The 24150-nt window shown below is 47.9% G+C and overlaps 2 protein-coding genes across 20 annotated transcripts in view; one reads left to right on the forward strand and one right to left on the reverse strand.

The window, feature by feature from the left end:
• Positions 1–1286, forward strand: part of CEP15 (centrosomal protein 15) — a 35844-nt gene extending 34558 nt beyond the window's left edge. For all 5 annotated transcript variants that reach the window (XM_080382940.1, XM_080382942.1, XM_080382938.1 and 2 more), the window contains one exon: positions 1155–1286. The gene's annotated coding sequence lies outside the window, so the exon portion shown is untranslated. The remainder of the gene's footprint in view (positions 1–1154) is intronic.
• The window catches only part of CADPS (calcium dependent secretion activator), a 220391-nt gene continuing 196300 nt past the window's right edge, over positions 60–24150 (reverse strand). For all 15 annotated transcript variants that reach the window (XM_080382924.1, XM_080382923.1, XM_080382919.1 and 12 more), the window contains 3 exons: positions 22427–22534; positions 3169–3273; positions 60–1390 (listed from right to left, as the gene is read on the reverse strand). In XM_080382924.1, coding sequence (XP_080239050.1) covers positions 1211–1390; positions 3169–3273; positions 22427–22534 — 393 coding nt within the window. In that variant the 3' untranslated portion in view covers positions 60–1210. The remainder of the gene's footprint in view (positions 1391–3168; positions 3274–22426; positions 22535–24150) is intronic.

Below are 24150 nucleotides of genomic sequence, written 5' to 3' on the forward strand. Positions count from 1 at the left end.
TTGGGGAGTAAATGAGAAAACCATCTTCTTAATTAATAAACTGTAAAAACACCCATGAGAAAAGAAAATGCCTTTATTCTGAGAGGTGGGGGCTCTTACATCTCAGCTTGTATTTTTTTTTTTCTAAGGCAGACATAAAAAGACTCCATAATTTATTCTTAGGACATCTGAATAGTTATTTATTGAGAAGCCACAGTTCTCACACTTTTACAACTGTCGGCTTGTATAAGGCAAAAAAAGCAAGATGGATCACTATTTTACACAGAAAGTAAAAGCTCTGGAGGAGGGACTGATGGACATGCAGTTACTGGTCAAAATGCAATGTACATGACATATATAAAAACCATTGTGAAACAGAGGAATTGTAAATTAAGGTTACAATCTACTGAAATAAATATTCAATATATTATTATAAACACATTTGTATAGTCTAAGATTGTAATTAAAGTTGTCTTTGTACATACACTGTTATTTGAAATTTAAACAAAAATGTAACATTTAGAGGAGCAAACGTCAACATAAAACAACTGCTTTGGACTTGTAATGTGGCATGATATATCCATAATGATAGGATTAATCTGGTGTGGCAATTAGAATGACTAATCCTTTGGGATGTAGCCTCTATGGAGTTAACTGCATATTGAAGGGAAGAGCCTGGTACATTAACAAGGATGCAGAATGATTCAAACGGCTGTCTGGGTTTGTTTGTTTTCTGGTTTTTAAATGAACAGAGAGAACAAAAAATCATTTGTAATTGCCTTGTTCTTCTTTTAAAAACAAAGCTGATTTTTTATTAATTTTAAGCAGTTGGCATCCACAGAAGAGAAACAAAGAAATGAAAGGACTCGATTCACTCATCTTCACAACAATTTACCATCAATGTATATACAGTACATTAATGAAGCATTGTTTAAACTTTAATTATAACAGGGACACACCTAGCATGTTTTCTATGTAGTTTCTCCATTAACAGTATTAAACAATGGTGCTCCATATTGCTTATGAACAAATAGTTATGAAATTAGGAAACCGATGAATCAAAGAGAGGTGCTAATCTTATTACCACACAGCTAACATGGCATTTGTATTGGTAAACTTCTCATGGGCATTTAGAGCTGACATAAAAATTCCTAATGTGGCTAACTGAGTTACAGACGAGGTACATGCACGGATACCAGGCAACCCCGGCCGGTCCTCCGGGCCAGCTTCCCTAGTCATCCTCTTCATCTTCTTCATCGCTGTCCTTCATGGTGATCCCCTGGAGCCCTCCGCCTTCGCTGACCGACGCTGTGGCCTCCTCTACCGTCAGCCGGTTCCGGATGGTCTCGTAGGTTTTGTTGTTTAAGGTGGAATCCAGCACGCCTTGCAATCGGAAATCCCGGTACGTTTTCTAAAGCGGGGAGAGGCACGGAAGAAGGAGGAGACAGCACAGGGGTCAGGGCAGCACCGGCTCCCAGCTTCGCTGCTGGAGTCAGCCTGTGCCCCTGCGCCCGGGGCTTGGGGACACCAATGGAAGAGGCTGGGGTGCCAGGGAAATCCCAGCCCTGGGGCATTTTGCATCAACCCGGGCAGCTCAGAGCGGGTGTGTGGGGTGTCCCTATGGGCCACCGCTGTGGCAGAGGTCCCTTTAGGGTGCCTGGGGCAACAGACAGCTCTGCCCTTGCAGGGTGGCCGGCTGTGTGGCTGCACGCAGGCTCCAAAGCAGGCATGTACTGCGGGCTGCTGAGGGGCGCCTTGCATATGGCAGCTTGGGGTCTAAAAAGGCATCAAAGCAATGGATGAGGGCTCTGCTCCAACTAACTTCCCTGGCTCCTGAATGCATTCAGCCGGCCTGTACTGTCAGATATTTTTCTTCACGCAGCAGAACGCTTATCGGCCGTAACCGCAGACGTGATTACACGTTCCCGGAATGCTCCATATTAAACCATCCTACCTACAGTATTGGGATTAAACAAACTAAGTCCAGGATAGCAGAGAAAATTGTTGATGTATAAACGTAAGCACACAGCATGTGTTTCTTAAATCTCTCTTTCTTCACCTAATCCTGAAGCTGGAGTTGTATTTCCCTGCTTAGCTACATTTCCCTTGTTATTATGATTAATATCTCTCATTTGAATTTATGTTTAAAAACTTCTCAGCTCTGTGAGATAAAACTCTGGCCTCATAGTTCATTTAATTCTGCTCTGTGGAAACTATTTACTGTTCTGCTATTTCAGAAAGTCCTTGGATTTGTTGTAGCTGCTTCTGATTGTAATATTGGTATAAATAAAGCACAAGGAAGAAAGCTTTCCTCAGCTAGCTGACAAGTAGAAATAATTTGTCTGTGCCTGTTGTTTTCAGTTATGAAAAGCACATTTAATACATTTCAGTTTTAATTTATTCATGCCTTCAATGTGTTCACTGCACTCAAGACCATAAACATTATAAAATACTAGACCAAAAAGCATTAGATAGAACCTAAAATGATCAAAAATATATTTACCCCCTTCTGTGATCTTATTATTTCATGTAAACCACTGTGATTTCACACTGAAATAATTATCATTAGTCCAAGGCACATGCACACACACACATATACACATACACGTGCACTCAAGGAAAAAAATGTTACTTTCAGGGTATGTTATCTCACCTTTGTGATCTCTTAGAGTTGATTATACACACCCATTGTAAAAGAAACAACTTCAATTAACTAGGAGAACAATCCTCATTTGCATTCTGACAACAATCGCAAGCCATAGCTGGGCTTAAATGATCCTAGTAAAACAGCATTAAAAACTTCTGGTTTGATTTAACCCCTTTTAACAGTGGAGTTCATTGGTGTGATCAACACGTTTGTCCACAAAAAGGCTAATTTTGCTGCGGTCGCTGTACAGGGAGGGCCAAATAGCACTGGAGTTTCCCTTGTTTCAGCCAAGTAGTTACTTTGTTCTTATTTGCACACCGGTATTTTGCATCTATAAGCATTTCAAGTTCCCGTGTATCCTTCACTACACGTCATGCACACAAGTGTCTTAACTTTTAAGAATTTGAATGAATGGCTCCGTTTATTTTCCTAAGACAAACGTAGTGACAGTTTGCCTTGAGAGAACACGCCACACACATGCAGGCACACACACACGCTCCTTCTGACCGCAAGATGGTATTGAGAACACGTTGGCTGATTACCTTTACTATCCTAATGAGAGTTTTCAGTTGGTAAATGTGAAGCTGCAGGTCCATGCGGTCTGTCAGCCAGGTGCAGACAACATTCATCGAGCTGGTGTACCATTGCTGCAAGAGAGACAGGACTTCTCCAGCACCCACGTCAGGGCTGTGTGCTGTGCCCTGAATAACGCGGGCTGCCCCCAGCACCCAGTTAGCACCAGCCTCTCCCACTAGCCAGCCTGTTCATGGGACATGACAGACTCAGAGGGGGAGACAAGCACCCTCTTCTACACAGAATTTCCATGCATGAGCTTTTAAATTCTAATAGTAACAACAACAAACTTATCAGGAGGGGTAACAGCCGCCAGCAACACCCCAAGGTTTTTGTAATCTGCTTTTGCCATTGATAGACCTTGCCAGCAGCTGTGTGCATTTGCCCCAGTCTGTTTTTTAACCCCTTCCCTGCCCCCAGTGAGCGCACAGTCCTGCCTTTAAGCGTGTCGGACCCACACTCAAGCTACTTACCATCTTGAAATTCAACCATAAACAGCCATGGGGTGAGTCTGGTTCCCTGATGGCGAGCGGAGGGAAGGCTCATATGGGGCAAAGTTTGGCTGCGGGTAAGGAGGCTGGTGTAAGCACCTACAGGCACCTGCCTGGGCTGTGCAGAAAAAGCTTTGTTTTCACCCTCACAATTATGAAAGATGGAAAAGCAGCAAAGAAATTAGTTTCTTTCAAGCTGCTGAACTCACAGGGCCCCTCCAGGGGCTGAAATTTTACTGCTTGTCTGTGAAAAAAGGCTTGCAGCTGTGTGGCAGCAGCCTGCCAGCCCTGCAGCGCAGGAAGTCTCCGGTGGGCTGTGGATCAGCGCCCTGCTCACGCAGGGCTGACATTGCACGTCTGACGCCACACAGATGAGCAGTGAGCCCTCAAGAGAAGGAAAAGCAGGGGCTGTGGCGGGGGGAGGAATCACAGAACCTCCCCAAGGCGCTCGACACAACGGTTGATTACGAAGTGGTCTGCATACAGAAACCCATCGCGCCTCTGTATGCACAGTCACACCCTTCTCTCGCCATCTCTCCTTACACTCACAGATAAAACCGTGTACCAGCGGCAATTAATCTAGAACCAGTTAAAGATTAACAAAAACCCCACAGGACCCGTTTATAAAAATCCTGATTGAGCGCCATCCAGGCTAGTCTGAGCTGCAGCTGCCTCCCAGCTAGCCTAAAGCCTCACGCCAGCCTAACGCAGGTATTGCTGCCTCCCCTCGCTGCACCTTCGGGGGGTCTCTGCTGCAGGAACGTGCCCCCTTCCCTCTAGCTGCTGAAGCTGCTGGTGCAGCAGGTGAACGGAGACAATGGAATATTCGGTAATCGCAGACCTGAGGCTGGTGACTCGTTACCCTCCACTGTTCCCTGCCGGCTGAGGGGCCGGTGCCTGGCTGTGAGCAGAGTGCGGGTGGCACTGCTGCACGTGCGGCTCCGACACCATCAGCTGTCACTGGCTTAGCTGGTGGCATCGGGGCCAGCAGACACTGCTGTCCCCAAGCACCTACGAGCTAGCACTGCCTCACCAAAGCAAACAAATGAGTGCAAGCTAAAGCAGCCCAGCATCACAAAACATGGGAGCAACAACATTACTGAGCCGTATGGTAATGCATCTGGGAGTTGCCACCTTCCACCAGGTGCAAGTTGCCACCTTGCACCAGACAGCAGAGGTTAGCGATGCTGCATGGGGAAGGGCTTTTCCCTCCCACTTCAATAGATGTTCCTGTACACCTGTTCCTACACCACGTCTTCTAAAGAAATGGAGGAAAAAAAAGACATGGAAGACTCACCAAAGAAATGGCACGTGGTGATCTTTTGCTCGATGCTTCCACCTTGTGCAACTTCTGTGGCAGAGATTCCTGCTGGGCCTTCATCTCCAGGATGGAGACTTGGCAAGAGCTAAGAGCTCGAATGAAACTGAGACAGGCAAGCAGGAGCTCCCTCCGTAACAGCAGTCAAGCTCAGATACTGTTAGCTGCCACTTGAGGTCCTGATGTCAGACTGGGGTTGAGTTGTGCGTGAAGCACCCTGGCTAGCTGCTGTAGGCTTGATCAGGATAGGAGACATGAAGGTCTAGGGGGTCTTCATACCTTCCAGTCCCTCAGACTAGTCTGAGAGGTCAGGGCATCCCTGGATATCCCTGGAGAGCCCCAGGTGCCTGTGGGTGCTGGGACAAGGACCCAGGACAGCCAGCTGGCAGGAGGGCGGAGGGGTGGCACAAAGTGACTGCCATCGCTGGGGGATCTGCCTGGGTTCCCTTGTAATGCAGAGGGCCCACACAGGCAAAACAGAGCAAAATCGTCAATGTTTATGTTACTTCCTGCAATCAGCATGCTTAAATGAGTCATGCTCGCGGGTGACATTAGCTGTGACCCAGGGCTGTGCTGGCACACGGATACCCGGGTCACCCAAACGCCTCCTTCCATCACCTCTTTAAATCAAAACCCACAGAGGAACGAAGCAACCGTATGTTACACATGCACGCCCTCTCCTTCCCACTGCTGCCTCTCGTCTTCCACAAAACGATCTGCCGGGTGTTTATGTCACCTCTAAATGAGATGAGAAGTCTCTGCCGGAGGCAGGTCCTGCCGCTCCTGCTTGTCCCGTGCCACGTACACCTACACGGCTGCATGGATCTGAAACAGAAGTGCTAACCTCTGCCCGGAGCTTAGCGGCAGGGTGACTTATCTGCTACGAGACCTTCACATTAAGCAAAACGAAACATTTTTCTGTATTTCTGCTAGGCACGCCAACATGCTAGATTCTGGGGAGATGCAAACTCCTTCGAGCTGAGTCCGAATCGTTCCCCTCTCCTCTTGAGCACTGGCTGACAAGGGCTCAGCCAGGCGTATTGCTCAGCTGCATGAAAGGAGCTCTCTTTCTCAAAGCTAAGTTACTCCAAAGACTTTCTGCTTTATGAGAAAAAGACAAAGTCTAATTCATTGATCTTGATACACAAAACCGTCACGTCACTTCATAGAGCACACACCAACTGCTGAATTTAAGCCCTGCATATTCATAAAAATAAGTTAGCCCATAAATTAAATGTTCCCTTTAGCTATCACTAGTGTTGATGTGCTATAAGACGCACAAGCCCTCTGATTCATGACTAACCTACCAAAGAAGATAACATTTGCATATGATTATATTATTAAAAAAACAACAACAAAGCCAAATGCTCCGAAATGGAAACGTGATCATTTCAGACAAAAGAACGCAGTCTGGTCCTGCCAGGACACCAACCGCCTCGGTCCCCCCGGCTGGGTCTGAAACTCCTTGTAGGGCAGCGGGGTGCATGCTGGGGATACAGGGCTCCCCGGGGCTCCAGCAGCTTGTCCCCAAACCCAAGGTGCAGAGGGCACAGCCCAAATACTGAACTTCAGGACCCTGCCATGGGGCTGCAACACATTTCAGGCACATTTCTGGAGCCCCCGTGCCAGCGAAGCTGTGGCATGGGCACACTGAAGTAACTAGCACAAATAGATTTTCTGAAAACTCCTCGCACCTGGTTGTAAAGTATGAGTAGAGCTCACTGATGCTCCCAGGCCCACAGACCTCAACTCCACACATATAACTGCACACACACATTACTGATGCTAGCTGGCACCCCTGCCCATCGCTCAGAGGAATATTTACACCCAGCCTAGGGGCACAGGGTGAGGAATGGCTGTGGAGGGTAGATCCTGGGGGATGCCACACATCCACTTGGACGTCAGCAGGGAAGGGCCCGGGGTTCCCGCAGAGGCATGCCGCAGCCCCTGCTGCCTGCTGTGCGCTGTGACCTGGCTACCAGCAGACAAAATGCAAACAGATGCTCTTTGGGTGCGATCAGAGCCCAGTAACAGCAAGGAGGTACCGTATTTGCACAGCCAGGAATTTAATCCCTCTTTCAGGTTAGTTTTCCTGTTCCCCTTCTGCCTTTCATAGTGACCCCCATTGCTGGGTGCCAGCCTGGGTTGATGAGGTGGGCCACGGGCTGGCTGGGATGCTCCTGGACAGGCATTAGAGGACTTGAAGCACACCGAGGGGTGGGCTTCCACAGCTGCCCTTCCAACACTCCAACCAGCTCAAGCAATAAGCTTCCTTGAACTGTGCCCCCCTCCCCGCCTTTTTTTTTTTTTTTTGAATGCAAAAGCATGATCAATAAGTTGCTGAAATAGCAAGTTTGTCTCTGAATACATAAATCGCAAAAATTGATATGAATAAATCTGCAAGTAACACACTGAGTGTGGCACATTTTATCAAAAAAAAAAAAGCCCTGTGCTGGGTTCCTGTGCTTTCCGGGAGGTGGTGTCATTACACATACCCAGGAACATCTGCAACCCCCCGTCTTCTTTGGTGTGAGCTGAATGGAAGCATGACCTCCTGTTCCTTGCCATGAACCTTGAGTTCACACTCATATTTTACATGTTACAGGAAGCCACAGCTCACCCCAGGGGTGCTGCAAACAGAATCTCATAAGCCAGATGCAACACTGCTTCTTAAGGCACCTGAAGGAGCTGTATTCTTCATTCAAAAGCTTACATACTAGTAGCTTAAGGTCACTTCAGCTTTTGTAAAGAGTGGGACAAAACCAGGAATGCTTATAGGGCTGGGTTGTCAGCAGGGTAGCAGAGGGATTACAAGGAACCTGTGACTCTGCCTCTTTCTGCCTTTACTGGTAGTTTTTTTGTGTGTGAACAAGTGCCATACAACAGATTGAGGCTGGTATAAAGGCCTGGGACTGTGCAAGAGCACCCCGCTGAGCCTCAGCTGTGCTTGCAATTAGCAATAGGCATGAAATGATTATTGTTGTGGTGGCTGATGGCAATCTGAAGTGACAAGTTTTATGGGGGAAGTTGTAGTAGGGATGTTCAGCAAGTTTCTGCAAACCATTAATCGAAGGCTGCAGCACAGTTTAGTCAAAGCTATTTTATGTCATTCCAAAGGTCTCACAAGGATGCTGAAAGAATATTTTTCTGCTCTCAGTGCCTTGGAATGGAGTTTTTCTAGGTCAGGGATTCTTTACTGCCCTATTTAGTGTCAAAAATACCCATTTGCCTCAAATTAGCAGAAAGCTTGTAGTTAAGGGCTGGAGATTAGGCATACAAAATTACTCAGCAGGTGACTGCTGGGTGGATTTGGGGGTTGAGAAGTCTTTAAAACTGACTACAAGACATTATATACTTCTGACAAAAGAACATAGTAATCCTACCTGCTTGCTTTAACCACTGTTGTTTGTCTATTATTATGTGCTTTAATGCTCATAAGAGCAAAACTACTGGTGATACTACTCAATTACCATAGTAACTCTCCCCTATGACCTCTCATTTCAGTACTCGCTTTCCAACCCGAACCAATCCAAGCAGTGCAAATCTATTTAAAACTGTGACATACACTGCACAAGGAGGCTCTGAACGCTGGCTGGCTCCCTTCTCTTTGTCCCGGACACGGACTTGTTTCGAAATGCTGACAGGCAGCTTTGAAACGAACCCTTGAATCCAAGGTGTTTCAAAGGTGAGGGACTGGATGTCAGGCAGCGGCGTCTGCAGCATCCCTGAGCTGGCCAGCAAGGAGCGAGGGGACCACAGGGGTGGGAAGGGAGAGGGAAGCGAGCTGAATGCGAGTCTTATTTCCCAAAGGAAAACTGAACCTGCTTTCACGCAACAGCCCTCTCTCAAAAGTGACTCAATCAGCCAGGAAAGTAAAAAAAAAAAATTACCAGCTCTTTGTATCTGGTGTTCATGTCCCCGTCCAGTGGGCCAGGAGCTCAGCTGGTAGAAGCAACAGTGGGGCTGTGCCGATTTACAACTGCTGACAGTACCTGACAGCTGACAGAGCTGTGTCCGTCCCCATCCTGGGCAGCTCCGAGATCAAATTCGGTATCTGGTGTTGTCACACACGTTCACAGCAGCCACCTCCGCTTGGCAGGTGCTGCCTCGGCAGGGAAGGTGGGGATGCAGCCGCAGCAGCTCAGGAGCTTTCTGGGGACCAGCTCTATGCACACAGCTGCCAGCGTTGCATGAAGACTTGCTCGGTGAGTGGGAGCAGGAACTCTCCTGGTGCACGCCGCCTGCCCAAGGGACCGTGCTCCCGCGTTGGCTCACAGCGCACCCGGTGCGCACATGCAGCCAGGTTTGCACACGAGGCTGGCTGCAGGCCTGCAACCAAAGCTCAGGCTGCCCGATGGCAGTCACGGAAGGATCGTTCTTCTCCCTGCAATCTTCTGTTGTCACCAAAGCATCCCTCTCTACCTTCCCTCAATGTTTCTTTCGCTGTTGATTGAGGCAGTCATTGCAATTACAGAACTTGGTAAAGACAGTAAGCGTGAAGCGTAGAGCCTCATGGCTACTGCAGTTTCCTACTCTTCTCTTTCAGAAAAAAAAAAAAAAAGAAAAAAAAAGAAAGAGCGATTTCCCAGCAAGCCTGAACATAGATGGCATCCACACAATCCCCGTTTTGAGCCTCCTCTGAAGGCCACCTCAGCCGGGATGCTGGATGCGGATGAGAGCAGTGGTGGGACCAGGCGTGCCTCTTGCCCTGCTCCCCACCAGCACTAGTGAGGTCTTGGTGGGGCTGCCAGAGCTGAGCCCTGGCCATTTCTCAGGCTGTGCTTTGGAAACCCAGGTTTTTTCTTGCTGCAGAAGATGTGCCACCCCCAGGCTGCCCCACAGCCAGGAGAGTGTGGGAAGAGCAGGGACAAGGCCTTGGTGACATAAGAGTCGCTGAAACTCTTAAGGTGCATGGTGGTGGCCCCAGAGGAGGATGTGACACAGCCGAGGTGGGCGAAGCCACAGTCCCTCAGGCGCACACATAGCTCCATTCCTCAGTGTCGATAAGGAGATAGGGACAGACCTTCTGCCACACGACGGAGAAGGAGGCGTATCTCTCCCCTGCAAGCATACGTTCTCTGGATGGCAAGCGGAGACCTGCCCACGCAGCAATCCCCATCCCATGCGTTCATCAACTCTTCTTCCCACTACACAACAAAATCCATCCTCTGCACCGGGTACCACTCCATTGTGCCCTGCTTACGGGCTCCCCCTCCCCTGCTGCTCGCTGGGGGCCCAGCAGAGCCATCCACCGGCAGCTCAGCATTCCCAGCTCCAAAACCTCCTCCAGCACAGAGGGCCAAACCTGCAGTGGCGTCAGGGGCTCAGCCCCACAGGCAAAGAGCATCTGGCTCCCTCATGTCCTGGCCGCGGCCACGGGTGGCATCAATAACAACTCAGTGACTCTTTCGATTTACACCTGCCAAGGATTTGGTCCGTTCCCCCAAGCCTGGCAGGGGCCAGGGCTCAGGAGACTGAGTATTGCATCTCTGTGAGTGCTCAGATTTTCCAGAAGTGGAGAAATTGGTGTGGCATTGCCCACGTTATAGAAACGAAGTTTAGTGGCTGTGGATCTAAAAGCACACAGCTAACCAGAAAATAAGTAATGAGTTAATATCATAGGCATTGATCAGCTAGTCTTACAATTAATGCTTCCAATAAAAAAAAAAAGCTCCCCCTTTTTATTCAACAGAATAAGAAATTAAACACTTGTGGGCTCATTCTAAAGAATGAATGAAATTGAATAAGCTACCTAGCACTTGAGATTCCCAGTGAGTGCTTGAATAGAGCAAACCTCCTGAGTTGAATGGATTGCCTTTTGGGACCAATTTGTCTCTTTTCACTCTTTATTCCTCCTTTTTTGCTGACAGATGTACAAAGGCGGAACTGCGCTGTGCAGCTTAGCTACATGCACCCACAGCAGCTGTCACTTTTGTCGAGCAAGTTAATCAAGCAAATGCCACCATATCCCACTTTCTATAAGGAACAACATGTTATAGACAGTAGTCTTGGGAGACGGGGAGGGAGGGAGAGAGACTTTATTTTAACTTTGAGTAGCTGGTATTTTTTTTCCCCCCTCTGTGTGTAAAAAAAAAAAAAAAAAAAAAAGAAGCAAAAAAGAAGCAGCCAAACCTGGTAGCACAAGCTGACACTTTTGTTTTCCCGTAGAACAAATATTTAATATGATTTTAACTCTAATTTGTACTAGAGGGAGAGCTGTCCGGTTTTAATTAAATTTAAAGGACTTAGGGGAACACAGTTAAAAAAGAAATGGAAGCTTTTTGTTTGCATTAACGCTTGTTGATAATAATATATCGATTGTCAATTGCTAAGCCCAAAAGATTAGTGTAGTAAATACTATTATCTGAATGCCACAAGTGAAGTGCTAGCTTCCCGTCCCTGCTTTTCCCTTTGTGAGGCGGTTTGAATCACTGGTTGTTATTTATACATTTTCTTTGATAAAACCAACTTGTGTGGCTGATTTTTTTTAAAACCCTGCCTCATTAAGTGCATAATAGCATTTACGTGCAGGCTTTCCGCTTTCTAGCCTTTCAAGCTTAAGCTTATATTCCTCTCTCACAACCATGTTTCAAAACTTGGGATGTTCACAAACAATTGGATACACACCAATATTGTATATATCAGATGCTCTCTCGCTATTGCCAAAGACTAGAATATAAGAGAACATTATCCGCAAAGAGTAAATAAATAGTTATCGTCCTGCTCCGCTGCTGCACGCCAAATAATAATGCCGCCTGATCATTAGGTAGCTTTTCTACTGCACGTAATTCTTTAAGTGTGTATACTCTTGTTAGGCATGCAAAAGTCGACATAAAAAGTAGGTCTTTGGGTGTAGCGGCAAGGAGCACGCAACAGCAAACACCAAGGGGGCTCCAGGCAGCCCTCGGTTTACTATTAGAAAGGTGATTCCCCCCCTCCCCAAATTCACACACCTCAGAAAGTATCTTCTCTTTCAGAAAACACATCTATGTTTCAGTTAACAGATTGCAGTGTGCTACGTTAACTTCTCTTCGGGTTTTCGGCTTGGTATGTTTGGAAGCAGAGTGCACAAATCGGAAGCATTGGGGATAGGTGAGCTTTTTGCCAAGCTCCGGACACGGTGCTTGCACCTCACCCTTACGAGCGAACCCTCCATCAGCTGTGCTTGGCAGGGCTCTGCCGATGCCTGGGCAAGCAACATGACCCTCATCTTCTGAATTAAACCTCTCCATTAAACCCTACATTAAATTCTAGAGATCTAGTAAAGTGCTAACAATTTAATAAAAATCCCCTGAAAATCCAGGGTCTTTTTTAAAAAATAAAATGTATGAATTTATTCTATCAAAGCCTCAGAAATCTGCCTGAAGTCTCCCAGGTCACACTTGCACTGAGCTATTACTGAAATAAACAGCTGCACTGTTTTTTTCCTGGGATTTTTTGTCTCACTATAACACTTATCACTGCAAGTACAGACAGTGTATTCTTCAACATCCACCCCAGCGCTTTTACTCTGTTCTGTATTTCTTCACTAGGAAATTTCCTTCACATTGACAACGTAGCTATACAAGGAAGTTACGAAGTCAAAGGGGCTCGATATTAAAATAATTTGTATTATTATTTAATATAGTCACGGTAGCAGGGTTGCCTAATAGGGTTAAGCTGCTAGCCAGAGCGACTCATCATCTGTCTAGGATGCAAATGGCATCGGAATTATATTACCCTTCCCCCCCCACCCCCCCAGCCCTTCCCTTCCCAAAAATAAACCACAAAAAAACCCACTTTGATTCGCATAAGTGCTCTGCCTTCAAACCGGGAAGGAAATTCAGGATGAAAGCTGAAGCGCAGACCCAGGCACATAGAAGTGCCGCACGCTTTTTGCAGTACATATGGTACCTGAGATCACCCACTGTTTGGGGATCGCAGCAACAGGGTGCACTCAGGCTGGCACCTCACCATTAATTGGCTTGAAGTTGGACCCGACGGGGCTCGGCAGGTCGGTGCCGCGGGTGTTAATGGGCGGCAGGCGCGGGACCCCTTGGGGGTACGCTTTCTGCCTGTGCTGCTGGGACTGCACAAACTCCCCGCTCACCAAATAGGCACAACCCATCCTGCACGCTCCTCGCAGCGAATTTCTCTCTACTCTTAGCCCAAAATAATTTTTATTCCTTTTCAGGGAGGAAAAGGAGGATCAACATCTTTTGTGTCAGTGGGGCCAAGGTCCCCACCAAATAAACATTCCTCGAGAAGATCATCTCTAACACTCTGCGTGCTCGGTGCTGCACAAAACCAGTTAACAGGTTTGCGTACGCGGCTTTGCAGGCAATCCCTACACTTTCATCACACAAGCAAAGGGTTCCCACAGCAGGTACACAGCCAGAAAGGATCTGCAGACCGTACTGCTCCTTTACTGGAGGAACAGCTCTGCTGCTGGGGATAGGATGTCTTGTACTTAGTCAGTGTTCCCAAGCCGTACGCCAGGGTGCTCTACTCCGCTAGCCAGATGCCAAAGTCTCTGCCTAGCCAAGAGCCACATATTCACATCCCTGGCAGAGGTGATGGGCCACAGGCAGGACATGCCGATAACTCCCTGAGCTTCCTCCCCTGGGGAGGATCTCATTGAAAGAGCTACTGCAGTGATGGCTCAGCTCCTACAGCCGGGGATGCCCCGGCCTCAGCACCCTGGGGTTTGCTGTGAGCAAACGCCTCTGTCAGCCCACATGCTGACCACCTCTGAATAAAGCCCAGCCACACGCTGCTACACCTGCTCTGAGGAGGACAAACCCCTCAAGCCACATGCTGGTCAGGGTTGGATGGAGGGCGGTGGGCAGAGAATGCTGTGAGGGAGACCTGTGTGGAAACAGGTGTTAATCTGTGGTGGGGAGCTGGGGCGCCGTGGTAGCCCACGTTTACAGTGGTCCAGGAAGGAAGCCCGCTGACAGCCCCAGCAGCACCTCTAACTTCTCTCATCCACAACGCCCTCAAACCAGGGACACCCCACACTTAAACCTGTATGTCCGCAGGCTGACAGCCCCAGCGGTGCTTCCTTTCCTCTCCAAGACAGGACAGTCCCCATGCTCGGGGACCGCATTATGCATCTGCAGAAAACACCACCTTCCAGGTAACAAGTAAAGCCTGTCCTGGCTATGTGCATCCCTGAGCTGAAAGACGCATCAGGAGCCGGAGCTCGTCACGGGGTCCTGGGTGCACCGTCAGGCTGCTCTGGGTGCAGGGGCCTCTTTCCCTTTGCTGTAGATACAGCTCAGCAAAGTGCACAGCGCTTGCTGTGAACTGTCAAATAAAACCCAAAAAACCCTGCTGCTCTGCAGGATTTTGCAGACGTCAGTTTTCCTAAATGAAAGAGCTTCTGCATAAAAACATATAAAGGCACACACACACAAAACCACTTCTGTATGGATGCTTGTTCTCAAATACTTTTTTTTAACCTATAAAATATTCTCTGCTTATTTCCAGTTTTCAAAAAAGAAATGAAGTTGACATGTTAAAATCTGAGTTTCTATATAAAGCAGCTTAGTAAAGCACAATATCCACACAATGTGCTGCTATTTTCCTGTCCTAGTTCCAGGGCCCTGTTAGTGCAAGGCAGCGATGGTATAACTGGATGCAAAGTTGCTCAATAAGATGCAATACAGTAATGCATGCTATGGAATGCTTTAGTTACACTTGTTACCAGATTGAATGGAAAGCTGTCATGAAGCGGGACTCCGTAAACCTTAGCTGGCTCTTTTATAGCCTGCAAATTCCAAAAAACCGGCTAGAGGCTGCCTGGGTATCTTGGTCCTGAGCACAGGAGGGAGCAGCTCCCCGGCATCACTCCTGGGGTTACACATTGGAGGCAAGGCACTGCCTGCCCGAGTCCTGCTAAGCATTTTTGAATGCTGATATCATACATCCAGGGCGAGGTTTAAAGGAGCACCGGGAAAGGAAAGAGCCGCAGATCAAGAGAAATGAAGTGACCTGGGACAGCTAATCTCACATGCACTGCTGGCTGGCGCGGGCAACGGCCGCGATTGTGTGGGGCTGCATTGCAGGCGAAGTAAAGGAAAAGAGGGATTGAAGGCGCTGCTGGAAATCAGACAATTCATCATTGTCCGCGCAGGGGCCGTTGGCTCACCCCTGTGCGCACCGTGGGTTCCTTTGGGCAAAGGCCCTTTGCGCAGCCTGGAGGGAGGAAGCAAAGCCCCTGGCAGCGGGGGGCTTGGCCCCACGGCAGCCGTGCCCCGGCAGGCTGGGGGGTCACCCGCACATCTGCATGCCCCGGGACATCCCAGCCCTTCCCACGCTCCTCACACCCCCAGGCTCAGCTGGCAGCCCCGTGGGCTGGGGATCACGGGGAACACCAGCACCTTCAGGCTCTCCTTCCTGACGACCCACAAGACTGGAGCTCCAATTAGCTAAAGGCTCTTCAACGAAGCTGGAAGGCAGCTTCAGAGCGCGCCGCGTAACTCGTACGCAGTTACAAATGTGCACAGACAGCTCCCAGTCAGGGAGCAGAGAGGCTGCTCCGAGGAAGGCGCTCCCTGCATCGAGGATGCCTTGGTGCCTGCAGTACGGCGCGATGGCACCTCTCCCCCAGCACCCACCCCGGCCACTCACGTCTACCAGGAAACAAATGATCTTTCACTCAGTGCCGGCCCTAAACCAAAAATCTCCGACGCTCAAAAGCACTGTGCGGATGATGTTAGCAAGCCTATGCTGACCTTAACGTAACAGAGCAATCAGTCTGCCTTCTTAGAATGATTAATGGAAAATCTCCTCTGGAAAAGAAAACAAATTAACTGTCTTCAACCAAATGTCTACTGGAACATGAAAAGCTGTTCCGATAAAGACATTTAGGAGGGGAAAAAACCCCTTACGAGCATGTAAAATCCAGTGACAGATCTAGGACTTATTTTATTAAGACTTTCCCTAAAATAAATTAAATGGAGTCTACTTAAATGAGCACTTCAGGAAAGAAGCCGTGCTAAGGGGAACGCGGGAGAGGCGGGAGGCCACGCGCCAGTGCATGCTTGCTGCCGTGTGAAGCTCACGTACGGCGTGTAAAAGCACGGGGGCTGGTCCGAGCGCTACGCCCCGCTCCCGTGTGCCTCCGAGAGGGCCCGGGGAAGGACAAGAGGCTGCAGAAGGACAGTGCACGCTGCACCCCCTCAGGACAAATAGGATGTGTCCCTTCCTAGAAGATATACGGACAACTGCGATCAAAATTTCTTTTTTTTTTTTTTTTTTTTCCCAGCAAAGGCCCCTGCAGCGGGACTGACTGCAGGTGCGGGTCCGGGTCCTGCCAAGCCAGCCGAAGGCTGCGGCAGCCTCTGCAGCAAAAGCTGCACTGCTCCGGCTCCTCCAAAGATGCACGGGGAGGAAAAAAGCGAGCTGCACCTCCTGGAGCTCAGGCTGCCTAATTGTCTTCATTTCACAACTCACTCAGGAAGGGGGGGGGGGGAGGGAAGCAAAAAACAACGCAGAAGAAATAGCTCAGTGGAGGCCATATCAGGATGGGAGTGGGAGAGAGTTAGTGCCCTAATGAGCAGTCTAGCTGCGTAGGAGGGAAACAGGTTGTTGTCTGTCTAAGAGAAAGTGGTGAGTGCGGCTGCAAGCAGATATTAGATGGGGGCCCGGCGCGCAGCCTGATATCCGTTCTTCCCCTGATCCTGCAACCCGTCCTCCTGTGAGTAATTCTAACTCACAGTGAGTAGCTCCACTGACTCACGACCAGGCTTTTGGGTTCAAGGAGGGGAAAGAGAAGGGAGGGTGAGGAGGGTTCTCTTTTGGCATTTGGTTGTGCCGTGCAAGGCTTACGCTCTAGCAAGAAATGCCGTGATCCTGCAAGCATGCCTTGAAGGAGCTGCCAAAATTCAAGTGGGTAACCCCGCTGAAGGTGAAAGCTTTGCTTTTAAAAATAACCTAATGCCTAAGCATCTGCAGAGGACTTGCTGAATTAACTGATCTAGCTGTCAATCTGCGTTTTGTAATTTTTCCATATACGCAGGTGTGAGATCAGGCTCCAAATCAGTAGGTACTGAAACATACGCTGAGCTGCCCGTAAACCCTCCAGTAAACCAGCGAGAAGCACTCAGTCAGGTTCCTGGAAATTTGTAGAAGGATTTTGCTGTGTATGAGACTCACACGGTGCCCTGCGTCCTTATTACTCAAGATCTCTGATACTGAGAAGTCAGTTACCAGTAAGGGCAGCCACTTTTGGAAATAGGAGGACAGTCCTGAGCCGTATCCTTGGGCCCAGCACTCCTGCTGGGGACAGGAAACAAAAATCCACCAGCTGCAACATCAGCCTTGGGATATTGCTTGGGCTTCCTAAAAACCCACCTGAACCGAGCTGGAGGGACGGGACCCGGCACTAGAGCCCCAGCTGAGGGCTTGTGCCTGCTGAGGGTGGTGGGAAGGAGATGCTGGCTCCTCTAACGGCCGAGCCATGGCTTCTCCTTTGCTGCTGGGAGAGGACCTGGAGTGAATGTCCCTCTGCGCCGAGGACAGCACAGGGCACAGCAACCCCCCAGCCTCCCCATCGCCCTCCCTGCTGCGCCCTGTCGAGCCCACCCTGCCATCAAGACAAAAGCCCACCACCGCCGTCCGGCAGAGGTGAACGGGCTCGCTTTCTCATTTCAGGAGAAGATACCCCGCCTGGTATCCCAGCTGTGACATCGAGCTTCGAGGAAGCCGAACGTACACAGCGACAGTGAAGTGGTAAAACTGCCTTCTGCAAAACTCGCCGCGGCTGCTGCCACCTCTGCGGGCTGTATCACTGCGTGATTAAGTTCTTACCAGACCTTTTGGTAAAGGCAACCTTCCTGATCTGATAACTGCCAAGGACAAGCCAAATACGCAGGGTCAATCTATGCACGTTTAATCCCCAGAAGGCAGATTAAGTGTATAATTGACCCATATAATCCATGTATCATCTCCAGTGAAATGTTTTCTATGTCCGGTTTAGGCAGACATGAGGCCCATAAGAAAGCGATCAGAGACACAGTATTACCATCGCAGTGGATTTCATCAAAGTTGGAGATGGCTTTTTAATCACTGATCTCAGAGACTGCTAGATTTAAGCAGATGAACTAGCACTAAGCACATCTGGTTTAATCCTTATCTTCTACTCAGGCTGGTGTCTTCAAGAAGTACAAGGAGGAAAAAAATAAATTAATTTTTTTTTAGGTCCTAGCAATCTTAGGAGCTTCTCTTGGTGTTTTGATCTCTCATATCAAAAGCATGTTTTTGTTTTTTTTTTTCAGTAAGATATTGAATTAATCATCAGAGAGAAAAATGCCATCTGCGCTATTTAGGGACTGCATCAGGATGCTGGAATTCGCAGGATCTCGAGGAGCTCACTTGACGTTCAGTGGCCTTTTGTGTACGTGCTACTCGCCTGTGGCTGGGGAGGAAACATTCTCGCTATGTTTTACATTAGTGTTTACCAATTTATGAGGAAGAAAGGTTGGCATTCACACTACCTACTAGTCAATCATAGGCTTTCTGGATCGCATACATTCTGACGGGTTGAAACCTATACTGCAAGTATCTAAGGGTGTGCGTGAAGATATACACACGTACACACATGTATAAATAACTTCCACTGAGGGGCACAACCCTCACAAGTAAAACTCCCACTGCCTTCAGACAAAATTGCGGATGTATAAACTCTGATCCTATGTGTCCCAAGCCACGGGGGACCTGAATTTTGCAGGATTGGTCTGAAGACTCGGGATCAGTCTGAAGATATTTTCCCATGTTTAAGATACACCCGCCTGCCCCTGCCTCATCATCCCTATAAACAGTCACATTCCACATGTCAATTCTGCCCACTTTCTGGCCAAAAAGTGATAAAACCTTACTTTCTACCAGGCACTACACAGAGTTTGCGATCCTTCTGCCTTGTGTGCAAAGCATCACAGCTGTTCAAATCCCAAAGCACTCTGCCACACGCAGGAGCACAGGGAGTGGATGCTCCCATGCCATCCTGAAACTCTTCTGTCACCACTGCTCTCTACCAACGGGCCTTATTACAGTGTTTTAGCTTTAAATGTTACCAAATCAGTGAGCCAGGCCAAGTAAATAAGTCATGTTACTCTGCAGTAAACAGCACTGCCAAAAAGCTAGTTAGGTTTTGATTACCAGCAGAACTCCACAATCAATCTGTTCGCTCAGTGATCCCAAGAATACAGATTTTTAAAATTAAGATGAATCTATTTCGGGGTGGGGTGGAGCGGTGGAAACCTGTGACTAATTATCAGAATTAAGAGGATTAACACACAGACCACACAGAAATACTACAATAATCTTCCACAAACACCCGTATCTCCCAAAAAGCATAGCCCTGTTCCGGAGGTGTGAGCAGGACACGCAATGCAAGGGAAGAGGGGTGGTTTCTGAGCTAAGAAATCATGGTAAATGCAAAAAAAAGACAAATTAACACAGCTTCTGTTGGGAGATGGCCTAACACACTCTGCAGCCTCTGCTCCTGGGAGGAAACAAAAAGGAAATGAATGGGAATGCTGGGCAGGACTACGGAGAAACAAGGAATTAGGATTAGGAACAGCCCAGGAGCTGCAAACCTCATGGAACATGCAACAGGCAACCTTGCACTGTGTGCCTCTCTCCTGCATCACTCACGGCTGCACAGACGGGAGATTTAGCCCTGTATTGCGGGAGTTTCTATCACAATCCCACTGAGAGCAGAGGAACTGCCTGCCGGCAGGTTTAAGCTGTTTACCTGCCACTGCTGCACGTATTACCGGACAATATCCTAAAACTGGACTAAGATTTTGGCTGCAGCAAGCCAGCATTGCCACACTAAGCCAGCAGAGGAGCTGGCCTTGAAAGTGTTAATAATCTCATTGCCTGGAGAATCTCTGCAGCTAAGAGGATTGCTCCTCTGTTGTGCTGGGGGAAGCGAGAACAAAATCAGGTCCAAGTCTAACTCGGCATCACAAATACCATTTTTGATTATTCCTCCTCTCTTTCCTATTAAAAAGGTAGCTAGCACCTAAAAATGTCCTTGGAAAATACGAGCACAGGTGCAGAGACCAAAGAAGCTTAAAGACCCCGTGGCCACACTGCTTTGCTGCATTAGGTGAGGGCAGCAAAGGGCTGTGGCTGAGCTCAGGACAACAGAGTTAAGCATTTGCTCCCATCCTTACTGAAACGTAGGTGAACACAGCACTGATTTAAATGGGGTCTGCACCCAGGTGACCCCCATGTACTCATAAACCCTGCTGCTGCCCCACTGGCAGCACCTCAGCCGTGCTAGGAGCTGACCTCAGGCGCAATCAGCTTCTTCAGCTGCACCCTGGCAAAGACAATACACAACCGCTTGAAAGAGAATTCCAGTTTTTGGGTGGCTCGGGCTCAGCGTATCCCCTCCCCCTCCCCCTTGTGAACCAAGGGGTCCACAGCTCGCCCCGCTCGCAGGCGCACACTCACGTACATGTAACATGTGTGAAGATGCCAGCAGCACTGGGTCCCAAAACCATCCTGCCGGCATGGGGAATGGGAACGAACAGGAACAGGAATGGGAACAGGAATGGGAACAGGAACGGGAACAGGAATGGGAACAGGAACAGCTCCCACATGCTGCGGCTCCCACCTGCAGCCAGCGTGGGTCAAAACAGGCAATGCAATGTAAAAACCCTACTCCTGATTATTTTACTCCACATTGACCAAGGAGACTTGAGGAAAGCAGGGAGGGAAAGAAAGGTTTTGCACTTTTTGCCTTCCACCAAGGTAGCTGGTCTTTTTTTCAGTCAACTGCTAATTTGTTTAAAATATAGCTTGGTGAAACTAAGTATGAGTGGATCAAACCGAAATCAATATTTGTGCTAATTACAGCCTTTTGAAAATTGGAAATAATGGCCCAAAGGGTACAAACAGACCAACTGTGAATCATAGGGAAAGGATGAGGGAAAAGGCAGTGTGGGCATTGAAAAGAACAGCCCAGATGAGCTCTGGAAATCTAACTGCTCATGGAATAAATTTCAACACAAACGAGCAATGCACTCGCAGGCCCGCTGCAGATGGAAGCGACAGTCTTTTGTTTTATGTTTTGTTTTTTCTCCCCATGCCTGCTTGATGGGTGATTTGCGTCTGGTGCTCTGCGTTGCAAACTCTCCCCGGAGCGAGCACGCGCGGCGCCCAGAGGAGGCACTGCTGTGCTCCGTGCATGAATGAGGCATTCTCAGTGGATATGGGTCATGCTAGTAGATGTACACAGTAAGATTATTTGACTCTAATTCATGCCACTTGATATAATGTGATAAAACATTTGACATGAGAGATAAGTTCCATTTTAATCCGATAAAGTATGGGGGAAAGAAAGAGTAGGAGTTGTAAAGGAGGAAGAGGTTTCTAAGGGACAGGTAATGCGCAGAAAGAGAGGTTATCGAGTGAGGGAGGAGGTTGGTTGGGAAAAAAAGCAGCTTTCCCTGCACACTGAGGAAGCAAAGGAGCGAGTAAAGAAAGCAAGGAAGGTTGTTACAGTTCCAGAGCCGGGAGACTGAGAAATGGCACTGCTAAGAGATGAAAAGAAGGAAAAGTAGGAACAGAAGCTGCTTCAAACAGAAATCGATATATGGACAAATACCCTAAAGAAGGCTGAAACACTAATGCTACAGGCTGGCCATCAACAGAAAACCTTCACTATAGAACAGTTACGAGGACAGAAAGGCTGTAACGCAACACGAGCAACAGAAACAGAGATACCGGTTAACATGCATCCAAATCCAAAACAAACGGGCATCACAGGTCACTGTTCTCTTACAGTCCAATGAATTTATCTTGTGCAACAGAAAAGTAGCTCTGAACATCTGGGTCAGTTCCTACCATGCCATCGTCATCAAGGAGACCACATCTCAACTTTACCTTTGGTGTCAGACACCACAAACATGGTCCTCCTGAAATATGAAAGTCCATTCCTAATCAGCTTTGTTTTGGTTAGCTTTCAAAATTAAAATTAAAATTTAATATGCCTAATTCGCTGCCAGTTTTGGAGTGCTTGTCAATGTAACACACTGCAAAACGTGCAGAAGAGATGGCCCTTAGCAAACGCATCTGCCAAAAACCCGGCTTAAATTTTCACGGTGAGAACAATGACTAAGATGTTCTGTTACAGAGAGATTTTCCACAAGCTTAAACATAGTAAAAGGGGTCTCTTAGAAGATGCTGTTCCCTTAAAATCCACGCACAGACAGACCAAGACACAGTAGACTAGAGTAGAGATTTAAAGCAGGCAGAGAGCAGATACGAGCCTTAGTCAGAAAGAAAGGAAAGATTTATTTATTTTTTAAAGCTATAACCAATAAATTTTCTCAAAATGTGACTTATCCTCCTGTCTTATTTTGTCACATTTTGGGTCTCTCCTGCTTGGTGTCCAAGGAGGAGAAGGCATTTACTTACATCAAATAACCTTTCTATATACATCTCCTCATTGACCTTATCACGCAGGACATCCTGAGAGTGGCGGACAAATGTCACATAGGCATCAGCAACATCCATCCCCGGCTTCTGCATGGAGGAGAGAAGAAGAAAGAGAGAAAAAAACCCATGAATTGCGGCACAGGAGGCAGCTGCACTGTGTAGCCTCGTCGTTGCTTTTCCTTCTCCTCCATCTCCTGCTCTCCTCCTGCAGTTCGCCCTTTCCTTACCTGATGGACACTGAGTCCGACGGCTTTGTGCCCTGTGCCCAGCAAAATACTGCGTGCGGCACACGATCAAGCAAAGACACTTGCTCTTCTTTTCTTTTGCCTACAGCAAAGCCAGTCAGAGGTATAAAGCTCTTCCTCCACGTACTGGCACCGGGAAGGTGCCTTGCTACCTTTGGTGCCATTGACCTAGTGAGTGAACCAGCAAGCCGGGCTGGGGGTTTGTTGTTTTCTTGGGTCATCTTCTCTCTGCAAGCCCTCTGGTTTCTGAAGGTAGAAAGCTAACAGCCAGAGCTGGGCTCCTGGTGATTCTTCTACGCTGTGAGGATGCGTGCGGTAAGCAGCTGGCATTGCAGGAGGCATCCTAAAATTGCCTTTCTTTTTCTGTTCAGACCCCTGACTTTAGCTCACATTTAGTGCTGCTCTTGAGAATAAATTGAGTAAACGGTAAGTCAGGGAGTGTACATCTACGGGAATGTTTAAGCCTCTGCTAACGTGCAGGGATCCTGCCTGTGCTGTCACCTCTCCACAGCTCTCTACAGAATTGAACCAATTTTAAACAGTAACCTACAAGTGTGCAAGATTTTGGGGATAACAGCATTTCTTTAAAGAAAATGGGAACTGAAGCAGGTGGATGGGAAAATACTTTTTTTTTTTTTTTTTTTTAAAAAAAATCCTGTTTAGGTTCACATTGCTTGATATATTGGAATCAAACTTACCTCAAAGGAAACCCATTAAAATACTGTAACGCGAGTCATTACAAGAGCTGCCACACAATCTTAAATTTCCATGGCACATTGTAAGTTTGTTAATAACTAGTGTCATTAGTTTCCATTACTGTGATTTACCTCAGATCACAGAGTATCATTTCTCTGCAAGATACGATTGTCAGCCGCTGTAAATTGAAGTTAGTTAACACATCTGTGTAATTTCCAGGGTGAAAATGAGGACAGTTTGGAAAGCAGTAGGAAGGGAGTTTTTTAATACAAAGCAAACAATTATCAAGCAAAGGGCCAGTGCTTGGCCCTTGGGAAGCCAGTAACATTTCTTAACACCTACTGCAACAATGACAAGGTATTAATTTGAAAAACAATGAGGACAACACAAATGTGGCAGTAGTCAAGTGTTACAGTTTCAAGCAATTTTCAGTATGCCGATCGTGCCCATTTCAAGGTGGCATTAAATGGATTGGTTTGTACCCAGACGATTGCAACGGGGTTTGCGGAATTAGATTTAACCAATGGTTTTCTGTTCAACACCAGGATTTCCCCTCTGTCCCCTAGTCAAACAGGTTTTTCTTTCTCCTTCCCCCAGAAAGGCAGTGGCTCACGGACCGTGGGGTGGCCTCCCACAAAGGTCTGGGAGCTGAGTGGAGCTGGTGACTGACCATTAAAAATGCCGAGGCTGCCGAGGAAGCCGTTGTAACGTGGCTTTGTTTCTGGGGGAGGTGGGGAAACAACTGAAAAATAACCCAGATGA

The sequence above is a fragment of the Falco punctatus genome (assembly GCF_963210335.1).
Source record: "Falco punctatus genome assembly, chromosome: 4".
Lineage (NCBI taxonomy): Eukaryota > Metazoa > Chordata > Aves > Falconiformes > Falconidae > Falco > Falco punctatus.